This window comes from Rhodofomes roseus, assembly GCF_022264815.1.
Source record: "Rhodofomes roseus strain CIRM-BRFM 1785 chromosome Unknown C8Q71scaffold_3, whole genome shotgun sequence".
Lineage (NCBI taxonomy): Eukaryota > Fungi > Basidiomycota > Agaricomycetes > Polyporales > Fomitopsidaceae > Rhodofomes > Rhodofomes roseus.
Window position 1 is genome coordinate 124,416 of NW_025952959.1, and position 19,552 is coordinate 143,967.

General features: G+C 56.5%; 8 protein-coding genes across 8 annotated transcripts; 3 read left to right on the top strand and 5 right to left on the bottom strand.

Annotated features, from left to right (window-relative positions):
* Positions 1-2,324: 2,324 nt before the first annotated feature.
* Positions 2,325-4,091, bottom strand: C8Q71DRAFT_736575 (uncharacterized protein). The gene is made up of 3 exons (XM_047922557.1): positions 3,698-4,091; positions 3,404-3,594; positions 2,325-3,343 (listed from the first exon to the last, which is right to left on the bottom strand). Exons 1-3 carry the CDS (start codon positions 3,866-3,868, stop codon positions 2,530-2,532), a joined length of 1,176 nt encoding a protein of 391 aa, XP_047782657.1. The 5' UTR covers positions 3,869-4,091; the 3' UTR covers positions 2,325-2,529.
* An 89-nt stretch (positions 4,092-4,180) lies between these two features.
* C8Q71DRAFT_736577 (Aldo/keto reductase) lies at positions 4,181-6,046 on the bottom strand. The gene is made up of 10 exons (XM_047922558.1): positions 5,682-6,046; positions 5,585-5,629; positions 5,465-5,528; positions 5,284-5,414; positions 5,115-5,224; positions 4,982-5,063; positions 4,835-4,929; positions 4,647-4,772; positions 4,544-4,596; positions 4,181-4,481 (listed from the first exon to the last, which is right to left on the bottom strand). Exons 1-10 carry the CDS (start codon positions 5,718-5,720, stop codon positions 4,306-4,308), a joined length of 921 nt encoding a protein of 306 aa, XP_047782658.1. The 5' UTR covers positions 5,721-6,046; the 3' UTR covers positions 4,181-4,305.
* A 250-nt stretch (positions 6,047-6,296) lies between these two features.
* On the top strand, positions 6,297-7,656 carry C8Q71DRAFT_700286 (uncharacterized protein; the record flags this gene model as incomplete). The annotated part of the gene is made up of 3 exons (XM_047920114.1): positions 6,297-6,488; positions 6,546-6,715; positions 6,774-7,656. 3 exons carry the CDS (start codon positions 6,297-6,299, stop codon positions 7,654-7,656), a joined length of 1,245 nt encoding a protein of 414 aa, XP_047782659.1.
* A 58-nt stretch (positions 7,657-7,714) lies between these two features.
* On the bottom strand, positions 7,715-8,604 carry C8Q71DRAFT_326270 (uncharacterized protein). The gene is made up of 3 exons (XM_047917835.1): positions 8,209-8,604; positions 7,832-8,150; positions 7,715-7,770 (listed from the first exon to the last, which is right to left on the bottom strand). The coding sequence occupies exons 1-2, from the start codon at positions 8,468-8,470 to the stop codon at positions 7,834-7,836; spliced, it is 579 nt and encodes a 192-aa protein (XP_047782660.1). The 5' UTR covers positions 8,471-8,604; the 3' UTR covers positions 7,715-7,770; positions 7,832-7,833.
* Positions 8,605-8,726: 122 nt separating this feature from the next.
* Positions 8,727-12,156, top strand: C8Q71DRAFT_736588 (ribonucleotide reductase alpha subunit). Its single transcript, XM_047922559.1, has 11 exons — positions 8,727-8,818; positions 8,949-8,977; positions 9,031-9,092; positions 9,149-9,206; positions 9,257-9,398; positions 9,447-9,567; positions 9,616-9,957; positions 10,011-10,247; positions 10,302-10,525; positions 10,579-11,203; positions 11,260-12,156. The coding sequence occupies exons 1-11, from the start codon at positions 8,797-8,799 to the stop codon at positions 11,996-11,998; spliced, it is 2,601 nt and encodes an 866-aa protein (XP_047782661.1). The 5' UTR covers positions 8,727-8,796; the 3' UTR covers positions 11,999-12,156.
* A 2-nt stretch (positions 12,157-12,158) lies between these two features.
* On the top strand, positions 12,159-13,680 carry C8Q71DRAFT_736592 (uncharacterized protein). Its single transcript, XM_047922560.1, has 5 exons — positions 12,159-12,454; positions 12,509-12,737; positions 12,790-12,904; positions 12,968-13,535; positions 13,593-13,680. Exons 1-4 carry the CDS (start codon positions 12,233-12,235, stop codon positions 13,272-13,274), a joined length of 873 nt encoding a protein of 290 aa, XP_047782662.1. The 5' UTR covers positions 12,159-12,232; the 3' UTR covers positions 13,275-13,535; positions 13,593-13,680.
* C8Q71DRAFT_904171 (uncharacterized protein) lies at positions 13,676-14,567 on the bottom strand. The gene is made up of 3 exons (XM_047928840.1): positions 14,168-14,567; positions 13,838-14,112; positions 13,676-13,785 (listed from the first exon to the last, which is right to left on the bottom strand). The coding sequence occupies exons 1-2, from the start codon at positions 14,447-14,449 to the stop codon at positions 14,038-14,040; spliced, it is 357 nt and encodes a 118-aa protein (XP_047782663.1). The 5' UTR covers positions 14,450-14,567; the 3' UTR covers positions 13,676-13,785; positions 13,838-14,037.
* A 266-nt stretch (positions 14,568-14,833) lies between these two features.
* C8Q71DRAFT_736595 (uncharacterized protein) lies at positions 14,834-18,450 on the bottom strand (the record flags this gene model as incomplete). The annotated part of the gene is made up of 6 exons (XM_047922561.1): positions 14,834-15,715; positions 15,782-16,188; positions 16,240-16,638; positions 16,692-17,237; positions 17,292-17,741; positions 17,795-18,450. 6 exons carry the CDS (start codon positions 18,445-18,447, stop codon positions 15,321-15,323), a joined length of 2,850 nt encoding a protein of 949 aa, XP_047782664.1. The 3' UTR covers positions 14,834-15,320.
* Between the last annotated feature and the right edge of the window lie 1,102 nt (positions 18,451-19,552).

The window sequence follows — 19,552 nt, forward strand, 5'->3', positions numbered from 1 at the left end:
CACCGCCCCACAACCCGAGCAGGACAAGCCGTTCTCGCTCCCCATTGCCACACAAACGGACAGCCTTTGCCATAGGCATGCCGTGTTCCGACCCACCAAGTGCCCATCCCCGTCACCGTCTCGCTCATGCCAGCGTGTATTTGACTCGTGCACAGAACCCGAACACACCACTCCGCAAAAGCCAATGTCTCCCCGGGGATGTCGTTGCTGCGCTCGCACCCGCCCCACAGCCTCTGCCGTCGGCAGCCCGTGAGCCAATTCTGCAGCTCTCTCCGATTTGCCTCCTTCGCTGGATTCTCTACGACTCAGACACGACGGCGAGACGTTCTCTTCCCGCTTGGCTTTCCATTGCTGCTGCGATCGGACACTGCTTCCATTGACTCCCAGGCGGGCCCGGTGCCAATGCGTACCTCGACGTCACGCGCGGACACAGCAGCACTCGCAACGGTACGCGCCGCGCTCCTTGCGGTACGTCGAACGAACCTGTCAAACCTACGCCACCAATGTCTCGCGACGCTAACTGAGAGGTCGCTCAGAGACAGGATCAGTGGCCCAATTCGCGTGCTGCGTATGTCATTCAGCGCCAGCCTGCATCAGTGCCTGCGAACGATACGCACCCGGCATACATACACAGCGTTCGCGGAGTCAACGCCCTGATGTACTTCTCGGGTTCTCTGCCGCAGACTCCCCGGTTTATCACCGCTATCGCAGACTCGCAGCATTCAATTCCACCGCCTGATGGTCTCCCGAGTAGCAAGCGATGTAATGCACGCAGGCCAGTCCTCACATTCGATGTCGAGTCCTAAGCCCCGTCTCCGGTGATCTCGATAGGAGCACGCGACATGCACTCGCAACTCACTCCTTTGATTTTTCTGTAGACTCTGCTTCACAGCAAACCACTTCCACCGACCAGCGCCGCTTTGTTTCCTGTCATACTTCTCCGGTTTGGTCTTCTAGTGCATATGCAGTGCCGCTGGGCTATCGCGCTCCTGCACCCACCCGAAGCACCGCTGCGCGGCCTGCATATGCATCTGCATGGGCACCGCTTGTTTGGTGTCAAATCACGCGACTCGCGATAGAAACTGGACGGTAGCAGCGTACCGCCAGTGACGAGATGACGCGTCTTACCTGCAGCATCAGGACGCGAGGGGAGTATCTTGCTTCCTCATCGGCGGTGTCTTACCCATTCCCCCCGCACTTGCCGCCCAGACACACACTATGGAAGGGACGCGCACTAGGACCCAGACGCAGCGACGCACGGACTCTCTGCAGGTTCGACTGGACTAGTGTCACAGCATCATTGACACTATCGTTCCAACAGTGACTGAGACTCAACGGTGCTACCGTCGAAATCCCCCGCCATCGCTCGTGCCACAACGTCCCCAGACATCTAAAAATCTCACTCATACGATTCACAGGATCCAGCGATCCATTGCGAATCCATTGCGAGCCCGGACCCGTGCGCGCTACTAGGCTAGGGACCCCCCATCCGCGAGCCGCACGCCGCTTGTTGAACCGCACACGCCTATGGCCCCCCATCGCCCCAACTCCATCCCACCAAGCCAGCTCCCCGGAGCCTTGAAGCTTGACGCACGCACCGCACCTCCGAATTGAAATAGGGTGGGCACGCCCCTCGGCAACCGTACACCCGCCAGCAGCGCAGCGGTGCGACGCGCCACTTGGCTCGCCTCGTTCCAAACCGCCTTCGCGTGGAATTTCAATATTCAGTTCCATCGCCCGTACGTTGTCATGCGACGCATCGCACTCACGACCGTGCCAACGCGGACGTCGCGGATGACGTCGACGTCTGCTTCTAGGATGGCGGGCGGGGGGCTCATTTATGCTGTGGCCTAGGGCCGGTCTATGGAGATCGTTCGCCAGTGCCGTCACTGTAACCCGATGCAGAGGATCGCGAAAGCCCCCATTGAACGCGTACAGTAGGTCGGAGTTGTGTGTCTGCAGCATGCGGGTCTTGGCGGTCGCGCAGGCCAGACAGTCCGCTGCATCATCCCTGCCCCACAAGGGCTTCCGTGGAGGTGAGGAGAAGACGAATTCATCGGCACTGATGTGCTCCGTACGAAATGATAGATACACTCGATGTCCAGTCATGGATTTGGTAAAAGTATACACTCGACGTGTGCATGCCCATTTCTTGGAATTGAAGCTTGCAGCTTGACTGGAAGGTGTCCACCGCCTGGCCTTTCCCCAGCCTAGCCCCCGCTGCACAGTCGCTGCATGGTTGCACCCCCGTGTCAATGCGTAGAACTCAGATCCGTTTGATACTAAGAAATTCTCATCCGTCGAAGACACAGCATGCCATGCTCTGGCAGCGTCCGTGAACGCGTGAACAGTCAAGCTGCTTATTATTGATGTACAAGTACAGAAAGGCCATGCTACAGAGTGTGGTATACTACACGAGGCGGAACGAAATCGGCATGGCACGAGTCAGCATATAGTAGTAGCGGTGGCATCACGAGATAACCAATCCAAAGGGCATCGCATAATAACCAAGAGAGCACACAGCCCGAATCAACAAACGTCGTCCATAAAGTGATCCGTCAACGAATCCTTGAACTCCCGTACCTTGAACGCCGTCACCGCCAGCGCGCTCTCCTTGCACGCGGGCAGGCCGTCCGCGCCGACCAACAGATGCCCGTTGTTCTCCAACAGCATCTTCATCGTGCTCTCCGCGAGCAGCAGCTTCGTGAGCACGTCCTCCCTCTGCAGTCCGGGCAGGACCTCCGTGCCCATCTCCAGCACGTACTTCCACAGCTGCCCAAACGCCTTGTTGCACCTCTGGTTGCCCGTGCACCGCGCGGAGTGCGACAGCGGCGGCGGCTGCGCGGGCAGGGCGTCCCAGAGCTTCGTGAGCGCATAATACCCGCTCAGCAGACGGATGCGCTGGTCGCGGCCGAGCGTCGACTCCGTCTCCCAGTGCGCGCGGCCCTTGAGCATCATGGCGTGGTACGCGAGCCCGAGGATGGGCCGGAGGCTGAGCCGCTCGCCGATGTTGATCGCGAGCGCGAGGTCCCGCCCCTCGCCGATCTGCTTCTTCCACCGTGCGATCGCGAGGTCGAGCAGGTCCGCCCGCTCGCAGAGTGCGGCGAGCTCCGTGAGCTGCTCGAGCGAGGGCGGTGCGCTCGCGGGGGCCGCAGGGGGGAGTGTCGGGGGAGTTGTGGTCGGCACGGGGTCGAACGCGCCTGGGCGGGAGTAGAAGTTGTGCACGGCGCTGAGCACCCAGGTCTCGACGGAGCGGAATTGATACTTGTGCGCGACGCGCGCGAGGTTCACGAGTAATGTGCAGTTCGCGTCGGAGGTCGTAGCTGACATGAGCTCATGTGGCCTTGAAGCACAGGGGGCCTTCAATGACCGAGTGGGAGACCACGAAGTGCGAGCCACTCACAATGCGTATAATGCCCATAGCAGCGCGCGGAACTCGTCTGCGGTGTCCCCTTGCAATCGTATGGGGTTGTCATCGCTTTCCCCTTCCGTTACGGTCATGCTGGAGTCCGAGCGCGCCGAGTCGGTCTCTGCCGACAGCTGGAACATCGTCTCAAAGGCGGACTTGTCTTTCATCAGGATCGACCGGTGGACCTACAGGGCCAAACACAAGCCGCGTCAGATTTCTGACTGTCCACGCCGGGCACAACACATCGCGTGCGATGTAGTCCACGTTAGGATCCCTGACAGCACACACCTTGAACAACGTATTGTCCACCAACAGCACCGTGTTCCCATCGCCAATGTAGTACGTCGGGTCGCGGCTCGGGCCGGGGATAGACAGCTTGAGCATCTCATCGTGCAAGAACGAGTGGGACATCGTCATGAGCGGGCTGTCCGGTTGGAGGTGCTCCTGGTCGTGGTCCATCTCGCGTTAGCCGACCGCCGCGGCGTGCCTTGTACCCGCGCGTCCTAGTGTGTCCGAGTCCGAGCTGTGTTTAGATCCGAGTGGCCTGAGGGGTCCGCTGGTATGTACTGCAGCAGTTAGTCGACCTGGGACGCCGGCCAGACGGAGGTCCCGAGGAGGGTCAGGGCGGTGCAGCGACTCCTGCTATTATAGGGACAGAGGCATAGCGATGGCCGTCCGTGATACGAATAGACGCTTACATACGTCGCCAGAGGCTGACGCGCCCATCCTCATGACATTAATGTGCACCTAAGTTAGTCACTCACTCCAAAGTCCATGTGCAACTGGTCTTTGAGCACTACAGCCAAATCTAGTATAGACTGCAGACCAATCACACAACTGTCTGTACAGGTGTCAGATAATTATTAGCCATCAACGACCGAGAGAATTAAATACGACTACTCGAGGAAAGGAATGTGTATCCACCCGCAGGTGTACAATAGCAACAGGAAGCATATTAGCTGGAAGCAGAAGAGGAAGATACAGAGCTTCTCAGTGGTGCTCCAACGAGACGAAGACGGGCCCTCCGCCCCAGCTCTGTCGATGGCAGCGATCTCTTCGTCTGTCAGGTCAGCTGTTGGACGCAGAGAATGCCGTGAGTCGTTTGGATGCCAGTACAGGGAAGTGAGCACGTACGTAAATCGCCGACAGCAAGGTACTTCTCCATGTGCTCTCTGGTCGAGCTCGTGCTGTGGAACCTGTAAGCCTCTGGCGAAAGTAGCACAGAAGTCGATCTTACGTGACGATAACAACGCCTTTGGCCTTGACCCAAGAGAGGAGGATCTGTACGGGCGACGCTCCGAGTCTCTTCGCAGGGTCCTGCAACGCCTTGTCAACAGGACCACCCGGGTGTCGTGTAATAGGACTGAACATACACCCGTGCGTACACTCAGTGTCATATCCGCAAATGAACGAATGATAACTCACGTCAAACTACTGTATGCTTCGACCACGATACCCTGCCCAGCGCAGAACTCAAGCAGTTCCTTGTTCTCTGCGTAGTTGTAGGGATGGAGCAGGATCTGGACGTGGCCGTCAGGCCTCAGACATGGCTTGTCCGAGTTTTAACTTTACCTGATTGACTGCGGGTTTGATGTCGGCGGTTCGCACGAGACTTCGTAGCAACTCGACATCAAAATTACTGACGCCGATGCTCCTGGAAACGTGATTAATGGGCATATAGTACGCCGGGCCATCAGGCACGCACTTCGACAAGCCATCTTCCTTGATCCTCTCGAACTCCTTCCAGTCTTTCTCCAGATCCTTGACAAACGTGGGGTTATGAATGAGGTACAGGTCGACCTGCTTTAGGTCAAGCTAGAGGGCGGGAAATCTCAGCCGACCGCATCAAGGCTGTGCGACAAGGCTTCATTCACCTTGTCTAGACTGGCTTCGATGGCACTGCGAATGCTCGTCAGGCCAGACCATTTAGTGGTGACGAATAGCTCCGAGCGGCTGAGACCCGCCTGACGGATGGCGGCGCCAACGCTGTCCTCGTTGCGGTAGACTTCATGTATGTCACCAATACAGCATATACACAACAACAAGAGAGCTCACATTGCGCTGTGTCGATATGGGAGAAACCTGCCTCTATGGCTTCCGAGACATAGTCTGTGACGTCCTCCAGACGGCGCGTCAGGAACATTCCGTTGTCCTTGTCATATGTACGGGGCACACCTGTCCCTTCCACTTCGATCCTGTGCCAAACGCGATGGCTGGCATCTGAAGATGTAGATGAGTGCGAGCAGTCGAGTGCAGCGGTCGTTGGCCGTACCTTATTACCGTCGTTCAGCTGTACCGTTCCGAAAGGCATGCTCACTCGAAGTTCAGGGGTTAACCAGGAAAAGAGTGGTACAAGGATGGCTTGAGTTGGTCAATGCTATCCCAACGCGACCCGTGTATCTGCCGGCTTCAGTCGGTGGTACCTGAAGGCTGTAGCGTCACCGCGGTCAGATAGGTGCGGTCGTCGCGGTGATATGCGCCAAGGAGCTACTTGTTTCTCCTGACAGCGGCTGGATGGCGTGCGAAGGCGAGATCTCGCACGAGAGACTTAACGAGGCTCAAGGAGACGAGGGCCGTATGTGGGCGGGAAGATCTGGGCTTTGTCATAAGATGCATGAGCATACGGGGCACCGCGGTGTACACAAGGTTACGAGATGCAATCTCGGTCGATACCCGGCGTCGACCTACGATCGCCGGGCGCCTCCCCACGGGCCGCCGCAACCGCCCTGCTGCTTGCCTCCCCGAGGCGCACCGCGCGCAGCAAACGATCGCGACTTGCCTCAGCTAACGACCAAGTCAACAGTGGTGTTCTGCTTGTTCTATCTGCCTCGAGGACGGCCGCTGCATGGATACAGACTATCCAGATGATTTCATAACTTCCGATTCCATGGAGCGACTCGAGTTTTGCCGTTCGGCGTCGCCCAGTAGCAGGAAACGCGCTCGTCTTGACGATGAGCTCGATGATCGCGAGGTCGCGAAGGAGCTGCAGAATTCTCCGTGGTCAGAACCAGTTCGTGACGAGGCATACTACTTCTCGGATGGGAGCTGCATCCTACGCGTTGAGAACACACTCTTCAATGTACGCCCTCATCGATGTTGTCCTGTCATCCGGTGTATTGAATGCAGTCCTGTACAGGTACACCGTAGTATGCTGTCAAGGGACGCTTCCATGTTCAGTACAATGTTCGCCCTTCCTATCCCATCTACCAAAGACGGTGCCGAAGGATCTTGCGACGAGAACCCCATATACCTCGCAGGAGACACGGCTTCAGAGTTTCGAAACCTCATGTGGGCACTGTACGCACTGTCAGTGAGCTTGCCCGCTACATTCTCGACCATGTGTGACGGACATCTGCCCCGCCAGGCCGCATGAATCACTAGCTGTGCATTCCAATCCCGACGACTTCCCCCGGCTGATGGACGTGGCCAAACTGTCAAACAAATACTCATTCAGATCAGTCGAGTCGTGGGCTCTTGATGCCATAGTCCACCTCGTTGGATGCGAGCAGAACAATATCGGACTCTCCGCGTTGATCCCTTACGACCTCTCGCGCGCGCCACAGATCACATTCACCCCGACTGGTCAGTTGTTCTCGCGCTTGATACGGCTCGCTCAGGCCTGCGGACACCCCACGCTCCTCAACACTATGACCAGTCTCCTCAGAAGGCGTATGCGCCAGGTTGTCGATTATGCATACCTCGCTATGAGCCTCGCGGACGAGTTGGACCTGCGAAAGCTGCGAGGCGCCGCATACATGGAGATCTTGCAGAGAGGCAGTCTGTTCCCATCGTCCTCCCCGGCGCCCTCGTCGACACCTGTCAGCACCTCCGGACAGAGCCAAGATGAGGCCAGTGTGGAGGACGAACAAGTCAGACACAACGAGCTGCTCATGTCGCCCGAGCAGAAGTTGCGCCTTCTGTCAGGGTACTATCGGCTGACTGCCGCCTGGGAATCCATGCGCAGGAACCCACTCTCCTTCGACCATGCGCCTGCTTGCGGGGCTACCTGGCACCAACACGGTTGTCTGCAGAGTTGGCTGGAGTTCTGGAAGGAGAAGACACGGTGCGAGGCGATACTCGATGCGGGTATGGCAGACGTTCCTGGCCGTCTCAGAGCCGTTGGGAAAGAACTTGACCGGTGGGGTTCGGCCACATATATGCACCACGACTGCAGGCAGATCGCTCGAAAGAGGATAGATCAGAAGGCCAAAGAGATCGAGAGTTTGCTACCAGATTATTTCGTTTAACCCGTTCTGAACGTGCGCATATAGTTAACCTTCGACATCCACACCTATGGACTGCATTTTATCGACTGTCCTGCTCACGTACTGTTGGGATTACTAGACGTAGTCCTTGTATTCCTACAACACTGTACCATTCAGATATTGTTACATATTAGAGAGGAACCGGAACTGATACCACCGTCATGCCTTTCTACTCTTCCCTTTCCGTGTTGGACGCTTCCCTGAGGTAGCGGCACCCGACTCCGTGTCCCCTCCAGTCGACCCCGCGATCGGCGCAAGAGTAGGGCTCCATGGTGTCGCAGGAGCGAATGAGTTAGCGAATGGTGGCGCCTCGACGGAGGCCACCATGAGACTGCGCATGATACCGTCGACATCGTCGGATGATGGTTGCTCAAGACCGATCTGCGTCCCGCGGAGGAGCATCTGTTCAAAGAGCTCATCTTCTTCGAGTTGCTTGACACGATCGCGCAGCTTCTTCATGACAATCTCGAACATGACTGTCAATGCGGCACAATCGCTTAGCACAATAAAACGCAACATGGTTAACGGTCTGACCCTTCTCCTCGGTGGCAGTCTTCGGGCGAGGTCGCATGAGCGGATCCTCCATTGCTCGCATTTCCTCCGGACGCGGCTGTCTGAGGCGTAGCCTGTCCTCGCATTTCCTCTCGAACGCCTCCTGACTCAGGTCCCTGTCTTCCAGAGACGTCTCATCAGGGCCGTATTCCGTCCCGATTGAGCTAGAGGGCGACGGCGCGCGGAGGACAGGAGGCGCATACTGCGGCTGGCCCGCATGGAAGAACTGATGTGTTTGAGGCATTCGCAGGGAACAGTGCGTGCAAACGGGGCTATCGCGGCCGAGGCGGCTGACTGGTTCTGACTCGATGGGAGGATGACTGATCTGAGAGGAGCTGACGAGAGATGTCGGTGCACGCTGTGATGCGCGTCGAAGACAAGGACAAACAACGCGTCGCGACGCGTTGAACGCGTTCACATGCCTTCCGCATTTGGACGTGCTTAGTCATGAGCGCGTTCAATAAAATGGATCGCGTCGCGTTTTCCCCCTCTCATCCTCTTACCACCACCCTCCCCCTTCCCCCTCCTCCTGTACACCCCTTCACGTCCTACTACTGTGCACGACCCTCCATGGCTTTCGTCTTTAAGCGAGGTGAGTAGACTCCCCACCTTCTTCAACGCGTCGTAGCATGACTAACGCGAAATCCCCTAGACGGGTATGTACCTTCATCACGCGTAAAAACGCGTCTTTATCCACTGTGACTAACTCTATGTGTGCTCTAGGCGCAAGGAACGCGTCCAGTTTGACAAGGTACGCGCTCGACGCGTCACTACGACGCGTGCATATCTCTGACCACCTCATAGATCACTGCCAGGATCAACAAGCTATGCTATGGGCTAGACAAGGAGCACGTTGACCCCATCGGGTGAGTTTTTTTTTTACTGCTAGATCGGCGTGTAATGTGCTGACCAAGATGAGCAGGATCTCCCAGAAGGTCATTGCGGGTGTCTACCAAGGAGTAACAACAGTAGAGCTTGACGTAAGTGGTTCCTGTGCTCAATATGCATCGTGAGGTAACGGTACCCTCAGAATCTTGCTGCCGAAACGGCTGCATACCTCACCACCAAGCACCCTGACTATGCCATTCTTGCCGCACGGATCGCAGTCTCTAACCTCCACAAGGAGACCAAGAAGCACTTCTCCGCTGTCATCAGTGACCTATATCACTACAGTACGTATCCAGTTTATGTCTTTTGCATTGGTTCTAACAGCTATATAGTCGACCCCAAGAACGGCAAGCCTGCGGGCCTGATCGCAAAAGACGTGTATGAGCTCGTCATGGCCAATGCCGAGCAGCTCGACTCTGCCATTGTCTACGATCGCGACTTCAACTACAACTAGTGAGTGTACTTACAGGGGTTCCGTACAAGTCTGACGACAATCTGCAGCTTCGGTTTCAAGACCTTGGAGCGGTCCTGTCTCTTCAAGCTCAACGGACGTATCGCTGAGCGCCCTCAACACCTGCTCATGCGTGTCGCTGTTGGCATTCATGGCACTGACATCGAGAGGGCGATTGAGACCTACAATAAGACGTCCCTCCGATACTTCACGCATGCATCGCCGACACTGTTCAACGCGGGTACACCCCGCCCTCAGCTCAGCTCTTGCTTCCTCGTCTGCATGAAGGACGACTCTATCGAGGGCATCTACGACACCCTCAAGAACTGTGCTATGATCAGCAAGACTGCGGGTGGTATTGGCCTCAACATTCACAATATTCGTGCTACTGGGTGTGTATTAGCACTTCATGGACGTCTGCTCACAAGCTCACCCTCAACTCTAGATCGTACATTGCGGGGACCAACGGTTACTCGAACGGTATCGTACCCATGCTTCGCGCATACGACGCGACTGCCCGCTATGTCGACCAGGGTGGTAACAAGCGACCCGGGGCCTTTGCCATCTACCTCGAGCCATGGCACGACGACGTCTTCCAGTTCCTTGACCTCCGCAAGAACCATGGTAAGGAGGAAGTTCGCGCGCGTGACCTCTTCTATGCGCTCTGGATCCCCGACCTCTTGTAAGCGCCACATCTGCATTCGATGTCGTGTGTATGTCTCTAACCGTGTTACAGCATGAAGCGTGTCGAGGCCAACGGGAAATGGTCTCTGTTCTGCCCCAACGAGGCACCCGGCCTCCACGAAGTATGGGGTGAGGAGTTCGAGCAGCTCTACGAGCGGTATGAGCGCGAGGGTCGTGCCCGCCGGACCATTGATGCCCACAAGCTGTGGTATGCCATCCTCGATGCTCAGATTGAGACCGGCAACCCCTTCATGCTGTACAAGGATGCATGCAATGGTGAGTGCATGCGTTGACTACGTATACATCGGGGTAGCTTAAGTCTCCCACAGCGAAGTCGAACCAGAAGAACCTTGGTACCATCAAGTCGTCGAACCTCTGCACGGAAATCATCGAATACTCTTCGCCCGATGAGACCGCCGTCTGCAACCTTGCGTCTGTCTCCCTCCCCGCGTTCGTTGAAAACGGTACCTACAACTTCCAGAAGCTTCACGACATTACCAAGACCGTCGCATTCAACCTCAACCGCATCATCGACGTCAACTACTACCCTATCCCCGAGGCGCGTCGCTCGAACATGCGCCACCGTCCCATCGGCATCGGCGTGCAGGGTCTCGCCGATGCGTTCATGGCTCTGCGTATGCCTTTCGACTCTCCGGAGGCGCGGGAGCTCAACAAGAAGATCGCGGAGACGATCTACCACGCCGCGGTCGAGGCGAGTAGCGACATCGCTGCTGTCGATGGACCCTACGAGACGTATGAGGGTAGTCCTGCGTCCAAGGGCGAGCTGCAGTACGACCTCTGGGGTGTCACTCCCACGGATCTTTGGGACTGGGCAACGTTGAAGGCGAAGGTGGCCAAGACTGGTTTGAGGAACTCGCTGCTCGTCGCACCTATGCCTACTGCGTCAACGAGTCAAATTCTGGGCAACAACGAATGTTTTGAGCCCTACACGAGGTTTGTGACGAACATTTCCCAGTCTATGCCGCTTGCTGATTTCCTCGTACGTATAGCAACATCTACACTCGTCGTGTGCTCGCTGGAGAGTTCCAGATCGTCTGCCCCTGGTTGTTGCGTGAGCTCGTCGAGCTCAATCTCTGGGATGACCAGATGAAGAACACGATCATCGCCAACCACGGCTCCGTCCAGAACGTCCCTAACATCCCCGATGACATCAAGGCGATCTACAAGACCGTCTGGGAGATCAGCCAGAAGAAGATCCTGGACATGGCCGCCGACCGCGGCGCGTTCATCGACCAGAGCCAGAGTCTCAACGTTCACCTGCAATCGCCGACGACAGGCCAGTTGACGAGCATGCACTTCTACGGCTGGAAGAAGGGCTTGAAGACCGGCATGTACTACCTGCGCACGCGTCCAGCGGCACAAGCCATCCAGTTCACCGTCGATCAGACCGCCCTCAAAGCGGCGAACAAGCAACCGTCTGCCGTCGTCAACGGCGTTGCTCTGCCCTCGACACCGAGTAGAGTGATTAAGCAAGAGCCCGTCACACCCTCCCTGCGCTCTGATCCCCCGTCGCCTTCGGTTGCCAGCACTGTCACGTCTGACTCAGAGGACGCCAAACTCGCAAACGGGACTGCTGCCCTCTCGCTCGATGAGCGGACGCAGAAGGCAGCGGAGCAGGATCCGGAGTTCGCGGCAGCCCTGCAGCGTCAGCGGGACAGAGAGCTCGAGCAGGCGAAGCTGATGTGCTCCTTAGAGAACAAGGAGGCTTGTGTCATGTGCTCTGGCTGAGTTGTCTGTCGGGTTCTAGAGTGTCGAGTATGTTGGTATGGCATATCCTATCGTGTATCCCTGCAATCCGTCTACTATCCTTGTTGCATTCTGTATTAGATTCCATCTGCCTGTTGTATACCTATGTGTTCTCCATATGCATGTTTCAATTCCCGCCATCTCTGAGTGCTTTCCGCCGCGAACGACTGCACGCCTCGATGTGTTTCACACTGCTTTCAAGGGTTGCGCATCCGCATGATCTTGGTACGAGATATGCTTTGCTGTCGGCGTATTCTGCTCGGACGCCGGCGCTGCAGCCAGGACACAACATGCAGGTACAACGTACGAGAGGGATCGGTCAACACTGTTCGGACGTGCACAGTATCTACTGTGCAAGCTCAAAACTGCAGCACACCAATCAAACACCAACGTAAGTTTCTTGGCGAATGGGCGCGGATGATGACCGACATCCGAGTTCTAATTAAATGGCATCAGCTGTGCGTGTCGGTGAGTCTCGGTGAGTCCGCTTGCCTGTATGAGACCATCCGATACACAGCACAAAGCGGGCTACACACAAGCGCGGTCGACGACACGAACTTCGACCAGCCTGTACCATCCGTATATAAGCAGGTATACGCCTCCCATTTACGCCAGTCTGCTCTTCCCTCGAGACTCACTCGTCGTCGCGCGGCACTGGTTGGTAAGTCGCATGCCTTGGTTCCTGCATGCTCTCGACGTCTGATGATGTTCCCTCGCCGGTCTGGATGCTAGTCAGCTCTGCGACGTCATCCAACGATCTAACAACTACTCGCCCAACTCGAGTCCACGAAGCCTCCAGTATCTGTTCGAAGGCGATATGCGCTATTCCATCGTGTCCATCGCAATCGTCGTGTTTGCTGCGATCCAGACAGCACTTACCGCTTCAACGTACGCGTCGGCTGCTGTTTTCCCCTTTGTGATCGCAACTGACATCTGCGCGTGGTTCTACAGCCCTCCAGGCACAGGTTCCATCGACGAGCTCGCGAGTGCAATGGGCAGTCTAGGCGTTGAAGAGAATGTCCCGGAAATCATCGTGTCTCCACCAGCTACTAAGAAGTCTAGAGGACCGCACCATGGGTCGTGGAGGCGCAGACAACAGGCGTCCTGGAGGAGACGCGCAGACGAACAGGACGATGAAGAGGCTCCTCAGCCAGATGACGAAACCACCACGCGCCGGGAGTTCCAGGATGCTATTCGCCGTCGCGGTGTAGAGGAGCTGTATACCCGGTCGGACGCATTGTTGAAAGGGCTCGAGTGAGCGCTGTTGTGTCGCGGTGATGTCGTTGTTGTCATTTAGTAGGCAGTGAACCGGCAGGTTGGTGTGTATGTCGGCCACGGCGATTACCAATATCTTGTAGTTCTTAAGAGATGATGAACCCATTGTACTTGTTTTGTGAGCAGTGGGACGATACAACATGTCTGCATGTCTGAGGCCTTGATGGGCAAAGCGATCCAAGGCCGTGACACATCCAATGAAGCTGAGTTGTCTCCCTGCCTCCCATGCACGGTTTCACTGCTCCTGGCAGCATACGAGGTCCTCAGCTCTGATGTGTTCCGATTAAAAGTAGTTATTCACCGACGCAGTGTCCTGGAAGGAGGACCATGCAGCACAGTCGGCCTTGACGCTGCCGGTGCATTGCATGTTGATCGTATCCCAGGATATGGCCTGCTCGTGTCAGTGAATGCACGATTACACTAGCGTATGCAGAAGTGCGGCTGCTATTACATACTATATCCATACAAAACGAGTACACGTATGATTTATCACGCTGTGATGACGCATGGTCAGCTATGTTCACCATGCAGATTCAGCGCACTTACGTAGTCATCGGCACAAACTCGGAATGAATAGTATTACAAGGACCTATGTCGAGGAAGAGACCGGCTGTAAAGGTTGAGGAGGGGCCGACGTGGGATGCAGACTTCGTAGAGAATATGGTTACGTGTTCTTTTGCGTGCGGCAGGGCATCCGATACTGATAGAGACTGAGGGACTAGGCTGATGATGTTGAATCGCAGGGGTTACGACATAGGCAGCCATTTCGAGCACAGCGAGGAGAGCTTTTCAAACGACGTTGAGGGCCGAGTAGTCTGGACCTGCGTAGGTCCGTTAAGCACTCCCTATCGCGACAATAAAGTCAGCAGGACTTACAAGAGTAGGTTCCATGGCCTCGTATTCACGCTCTAACCGCGGGCAGCCCGACCGCCCCGGAACCCTCTCGTAGAGAACGAGAACGAAGAACCAGTACATGGCCACCGAGACCCACAAGGAGCGCGAGAAAAGCACGCCAACTGATGGCTCAGAGACAAGCAAAGTAAGAAGCCAGATGAAGGCTGCCCATATGTCGGAGCTGAAGAGAGACCCAGAAAGGCGGAGGATTGTGTCGGCAAGGACGACGTTGCAGACGAGACGCGAGAATAGGTTCGACATCATAGCAGCGCTGTGTAGGTAGCTTGATATATGCCGGGTGTCCTCGGTGTGCTGGCAGCGATGGTGAGATTCGTCGACGCCGGACGGCACTAGGATCGTGTTCAACTGGGAACAAGCCGTCGTCGCCGTTTAACGCCGGAGACGCGTCTGTGGCGCCCTGTGGTACGGTCACCTGCCCACGTGCACACTGTCGCGTCCTTGTCGCCAATTTGTCGCCACGAACTTGTCCGGCCCTTGCAGATTCCTCCCTCCAGTCATCGCGCTGTCATGATACGACTTGTATGCTGTTCAGTGTACATACTCCCGGCATGATAATCTCACATGTATGGTCTACGCCATGCCACTGGTGCGTAACGTCTGAGTCAGTACTCACTGTCGACAGTTGGGTAGAGAGATAAATTCATATGTTTGAGAGTAAGAAGCCATGCTCGTACAAGTATTGTGTGCGTAGTCTATGTGATATAGGTAGTGTGTGTAGTTCTCGTGTGATGGTAGTCTGTCCGTGTAGTCCATGTGCGATATAAGTGGTCTGTGCGTGCGTGTGTATTCTGTGTGATGCAGCTAGTCTGTGATAGTCCGTGTGTATGGTGCAAATGTGTCAAGTAATTGGCTAGTATGAATGGCTATAGGCTGTCGGTGTGTGGGGTGGCGACAATCCAGACAGATCCAGAACGGAATCGTAGTGAAGAGATCATGATGAAAATGGGAAGATGAGATGGGAATCATATCATTGCCGGTATCGGATGCGGTGATCTTCGAGTTGCTCTAGTCTTCCAGAGCTCGGTGGGCACATATATGGACGAATGTGGTTCACGGAAGACGGTACGCCTATCACCGCCCTCCAATCACCGCCGCTCCTTCGATGGTTCAACGTTCAGCTGGCAGGGGAGAACTCATCCGCCAAGCCCGTTCGAGGTGCCCCAAGGCGAAGAGGGGGAATGTCGACGAAGTCAGAGCCCACCGCCTCGCGAAGGTGACAATTTGCGATGCGCATTGCCCCGGCTTCGGCACCACCGGTGCGACGACGCTTCCGCCGCCTTCCTTGAGGTTGGCTGTCAGAACCGTTCTGCACGGCTTCTGCGTCAGCGGTACGAGTTCGGCGACGACCACGAGTTGGTTGGCGCCTCCTAGAGCTGCTGGCGTTGTTGGTGTTACTCCCGCTGGCGATTGCGTTTGTATCCGTGCTCGTGTTCTCCTGTGGAGCGTCTCGATGTGCCTCTGTCGAAGTGGATGCCGCCGGGTTCTCGTCAGCGTCGAGCACAGATGCATCTAGAAAGTAATGGACGATCGGTATCCGCCAATGAAAGGAGATTCTTAGCCAAGGGGGCGACTCACCATTCACTTCAGTGCCCTCCTCGGCCAGTCGTCCTGCCTCCTCAGCCTCTCGAGCCATCTTGCGTGCCTTGGCTGCCTGGATCTTCTTCCCGCCACGAGCGCGCGGATGCCTCTTTCGCCTTCTCTCACTGCCTGGTTCTCCCTCGATAGTCGTGTCCTCTTCGACCTCCGCGGCTTCATTCGCGGGAATAGGACTTGAAGGGACGTCGTCGATACCGAATGCGGGAGCCTTGCCTTTGTCCGTGGGTGCCGATAACAGCGGCGACTCAACCGGAGTCGCTTGTGCAGGCGGGACAGGAGGGGGGCAAGTAAGGAGCTGGTCTGTGTTCGTAGTCGTCGATGCCAATGGTGGCGCGGAAACCTGTGTCGTGTCGTCAGTCTTCTGAACGGTGGAGTAGACGGCGATGCTGTGAGGTCGTTAGCACCGAGCACTGAGCTGAATGAACTCTGAGACTCACCGAAAGAAGACTAACAAGTGTACACCAGCGGCGGAGGTGGGTCTGAGCGTAGCTAATGCAGAACGACGATCCGAGTCTGCGTTGGAGGCAGAGATAGGGGTAGCAGTCGCCTTTGAGCGGAGACGAGAACGGAGCTGCTTCGCGGGAACGCCGGTGGCAGGAGACGTGGAGTTGATTCCGTAGGGTAGGGTGAACTCGACGTGCGTGCCAGTTGTACCGCAGTGGTACAAGGCGATCCGGTGGTATTCGTCGAACGTGAGCACGACTGTAGACACGAGCTGCGGAGGAGCAAAAATAGCGAGAATCCGCTCCACCATTCCGGGTGAAATTGAGTACACGGGTTGGACAGCGGCGTCTGGCTTGAGCTCCTGATCTTCGATACGGCACTCAAAGGTAAGGCTATCGCAAATCATAAGCACTAGATACTGATCCGGATCAGAGCATTCACTCACCGGAGGAACATCCATAATTGCAGGGCAGCGAAAGAGGTGGGCATGGCAATGACCGATGCAGAAGAAACGCCGGGCTCCGCATGCACGACGGAGGCAGCACGGGCGATCGCTTCGGAGCGAAGACGAAGGTGGAGCTGCTTCGCGGAGACACCAGTGGAAGGAGGTGCAGGACTGATTCCGTAGGGAAGTGTAAACTCGACTCTGGTACCAGATGTACCGCAGTTGTCAAACACAACTCGATTGCACAATTCGTCGTCCAGTTCGGGCATAGGCAGGGTAGTTGGAACCTGAGGCGTGCCAAAGGCAGCGAGAAGCGGCTCCAAGATCGTTGGAGAGATCGAGTATACGGGTTGACCAGAGGCCTCGAGCTCGAGCTCCTGAGTACTCTCGATGACAGAGTCGGGCGTAACAACTGGCATGAGAACCGCGTCTGCCGACTTGAAATCGGTGTTTATGTTGTCCATGGGCTCGGGCACCGACGGCGACTCCGAGGCCGGCGTCGCATTGTGGGCGGCATTGTCACTGAGCCTGGAGAGAAGGACGAGTCTACGGGGAGGCATCAATATCGAAAATTCATCCCGATAGAGTGCTTGTACTCACCGGAAGAACACCACCAATTGCAGGGAAGCGGCGGAGGTCGGTCTGTCCACAACCAGAGCAGAGTCCGATTCCACAGTCATGGGTGAGGCATCTGCAGGAGCACTCGCATCGGAACGGAGACGACGACGAAGCTCTTCAGTGGCTGAAGTGCCAGTGCTGAACGTCGCAGAGTCGATCCGAGTGCCAGATGTACCAAAGTAGCGGAGTGCGATCCAATAGAACCCGTGCGACGTTGGAAGGGTAAGCGGGATCTGAGGCGCACCGAAGACGGCGAGAAGTCGCTCCACCAGCATTGGAGATACCCAGTACGCGGATTGCGAGCCAACACGCTCGGCAACGATGGGCACCTTGGGGGTAGCGACGGGCGGTCGGGCGGGTCCATACATCACAAAGGACTTCCTGACCACTGGCATGTCACCATCAGCCTTGACACCGAACCCGAGGACAAGGCTGTGACAATACATCAACATCGAGTTGTATCAATATGTGATCATTGAACTCACCGAAGGAAGGTCAACAACGCCTGGGAAGCGGCAGATGCATGCTTGTGAGCAACCAGTGCAGAGCGAGTGTCGGCGTCTTCAATCGCAGTCGAACTTAGGCGAAGACAGAGCTGCTTCGCGTGGACGCCAGACGAGCAAAGACCGAAGGGTATCGTTGATGTATCAAACCACTGAAGAGCGATCCAGCGGAACCCGTCGGACGGAGGCAGAGCGCGCAGCATCCGAGAAGAATAGAGGACGTAGCAGATCTGCTGGATCCACGCCGGTGCGATCGAGTAGAAGAGTCCAATGGAGCCGGCGCGCTTGAAGGCAGAGATCGTCTTCAGGCCTGCCGGATCCATGGGAGAAAGGACACGCTTGGCTCTGTGTGCGGCGACGACTTTGCGAACTGGGTTTGGCTCCGGAAGAGGCAAGACACGCTTGACACCGGTAGCAGCGACAGTAGGTGAATGCTTGTACGCAAGGAGAGGCCTCTGCATCGCTGAAGGAACACTGGCAGCCAAAGGCAGACGGACGGATCCTGTGAACGCAGCCTGGACAAGGTTGCCCGTAACGTTGAACCGAGTCGCGACCATCCTGATCATCCTGAAGTACTCGGTTGGCAACAGCGTAGGAGGGATGCCAAGCGCGCGGTAGGATGCGTGCAACGTCATGACCCAGTGTACATGGAGGTCGTAGACGAGGGCGAACGCAGGGGTGACGACGGTCGGAGAGCTTGTACGCTTAGCCGCACGACGGGATCGCATGAAGTTCCTCGAGAAGAGGCTGTCACGACGCAAGAGAGGGATCGCCGCCTTGACAAGAGCACCGGAGACATCGAACCGGGTGGCAGCCGTCTTGAAGTAGGCCGTCAGTTGTACAGTGCTTGACATACGGAGTCGAAGTGCCGCGTGCAGCGTCTTGCTGAAGCAGGAGACGCGACCATAGACACGGACGACTGCAGGGATCACAACGGACAGCGAACGCTCTGCCCTCTGTGCAGTTGCAAGCGCAAGAACAGGTGCAAGCAGACGCCACTCCGACACTAGACAGAGCGATACCGAGAGAGCGGTCTTGACATGAGCAGCCGTGACGTTGACATTCGCTGACAGCATACATGAGTATCCCGATGAGCCGCAAAGCGCGAGGAGCAGACAAACCCTTGGAGGCCTTCAAGGCGGCCTTGATTCCCTGCTGAAAGCCATCGTGGACTAGAACAATTGACTTCGCGACGATGGCGAGTGCGCGCTTGATCATGCCGTTGAGTAAACCGTAGGCGCACTTGACAATGACCAGAGCCTTCGCTGCCGAGAGAAGAACGAGGCTCGCCGAGTTGTTGATCGCACGCCGAGACACATAGCAGAGACGGCTGAAGGCGTAACGAACGATGCTTTCGAACGTCTGGAGGAGTCGGCATAAGATGCTCAGCGCAGTAGAGGAGAACCACGATGCCATGCGCCAAAGGGGACGACGCTTGACGTTGCCACGTTCACCAACATCTTGAAGACAAGTGACGGGGTCTTCAGCTTGCGCCGCGCGCCGGACGTAGCCGGTCGAGGGTGCAGATGCCAATGAACGCGTGAAGTCCTCGGTAGTACAGAGAACGAGGCGGACGATCCGGGCGTGGCAAGGACGAGGCACCGTTGGATCGACGATGGCTAGGAACATGGCAGCGAGGGTGTCAGCCGCTTCGAGAGTCGCACAAAACAAGATGACGGCGACCACGAGCAGGCAGCGTATCAACTTGCGGAGCACCGTGACGAGTCCGACAACCAAGGT

Bases quoted from the DNA above. Each gene is read 5' to 3' on its own strand.
- C8Q71DRAFT_736577 (XM_047922558.1), bottom strand. From the start codon at position 5,720: ATGCCTTTCGGAACGGTACAGCTGAACGACGGTAATAAG. The intron at 5,225-5,283 runs GTGAATGAAGCC...CCCGCCCTCTAG, and splicing joins TCGAAGCCAGTCTAGACAAG to CTTGACCTAAAGCAGGTCGA. The intron at 5,064-5,114 runs GTGCGTGCCTGA...TCACGTTTCCAG, and splicing joins AAGGAAGATGGCTTGTCGAA to GAGCATCGGCGTCAGTAATT.
- C8Q71DRAFT_736575 (XM_047922557.1), bottom strand. From the start codon at position 3,868: ATGGACCACGACCAGGAGCACCTCCAACCGGACAGCCCGCTCATGACG. The intron at 3,595-3,697 runs GTGTGTGCTGTC...TTGGCCCTGTAG, and splicing joins TGGACAATACGTTGTTCAAG to GTCCACCGGTCGATCCTGAT. The intron at 3,344-3,403 runs GTGAGTGGCTCG...CTGTGCTTCAAG, and splicing joins CTATGGGCATTATACGCATT to GCCACATGAGCTCATGTCAG.
- C8Q71DRAFT_736592 (XM_047922560.1), top strand. From the start codon at position 12,233: ATGATCTTGGTACGAGATATGCTTTGCTGTCGGCGTATTCTGCTCGGA. The intron at 12,455-12,508 runs CTAATTAAATGG...GAGTCCGCTTGC, and splicing joins TGATGACCGACATCCGAGTT to CTGTATGAGACCATCCGATA. The intron at 12,905-12,967 runs GTACGCGTCGGC...GTGGTTCTACAG, and splicing joins ACAGCACTTACCGCTTCAAC to CCCTCCAGGCACAGGTTCCA.
- C8Q71DRAFT_326270 (XM_047917835.1), bottom strand. From the start codon at position 8,470: ATGCCTCAAACACATCAGTTCTTCCATGCGGGCCAGCCGCAGTATGCG. The intron at 8,151-8,208 runs GTCAGACCGTTA...CCGCATTGACAG, and splicing joins GACTGCCACCGAGGAGAAGG to TCATGTTCGAGATTGTCATG.
- C8Q71DRAFT_904171 (XM_047928840.1), bottom strand. From the start codon at position 14,449: ATGATGTCGAACCTATTCTCGCGTCTCGTCTGCAACGTCGTCCTTGCC. The intron at 14,113-14,167 runs GTAAGTCCTGCT...GGACCTACGCAG, and splicing joins AGGCCATGGAACCTACTCTT to GTCCAGACTACTCGGCCCTC.
- C8Q71DRAFT_736588 (XM_047922559.1), top strand. From the start codon at position 8,797: ATGGCTTTCGTCTTTAAGCGAG. The intron at 8,819-8,948 runs GTGAGTAGACTC...ATGTGTGCTCTA, and splicing joins GGCTTTCGTCTTTAAGCGAG to GGCGCAAGGAACGCGTCCAG. The intron at 10,248-10,301 runs GTAAGCGCCACA...ACCGTGTTACAG, and splicing joins CTCTGGATCCCCGACCTCTT to CATGAAGCGTGTCGAGGCCA.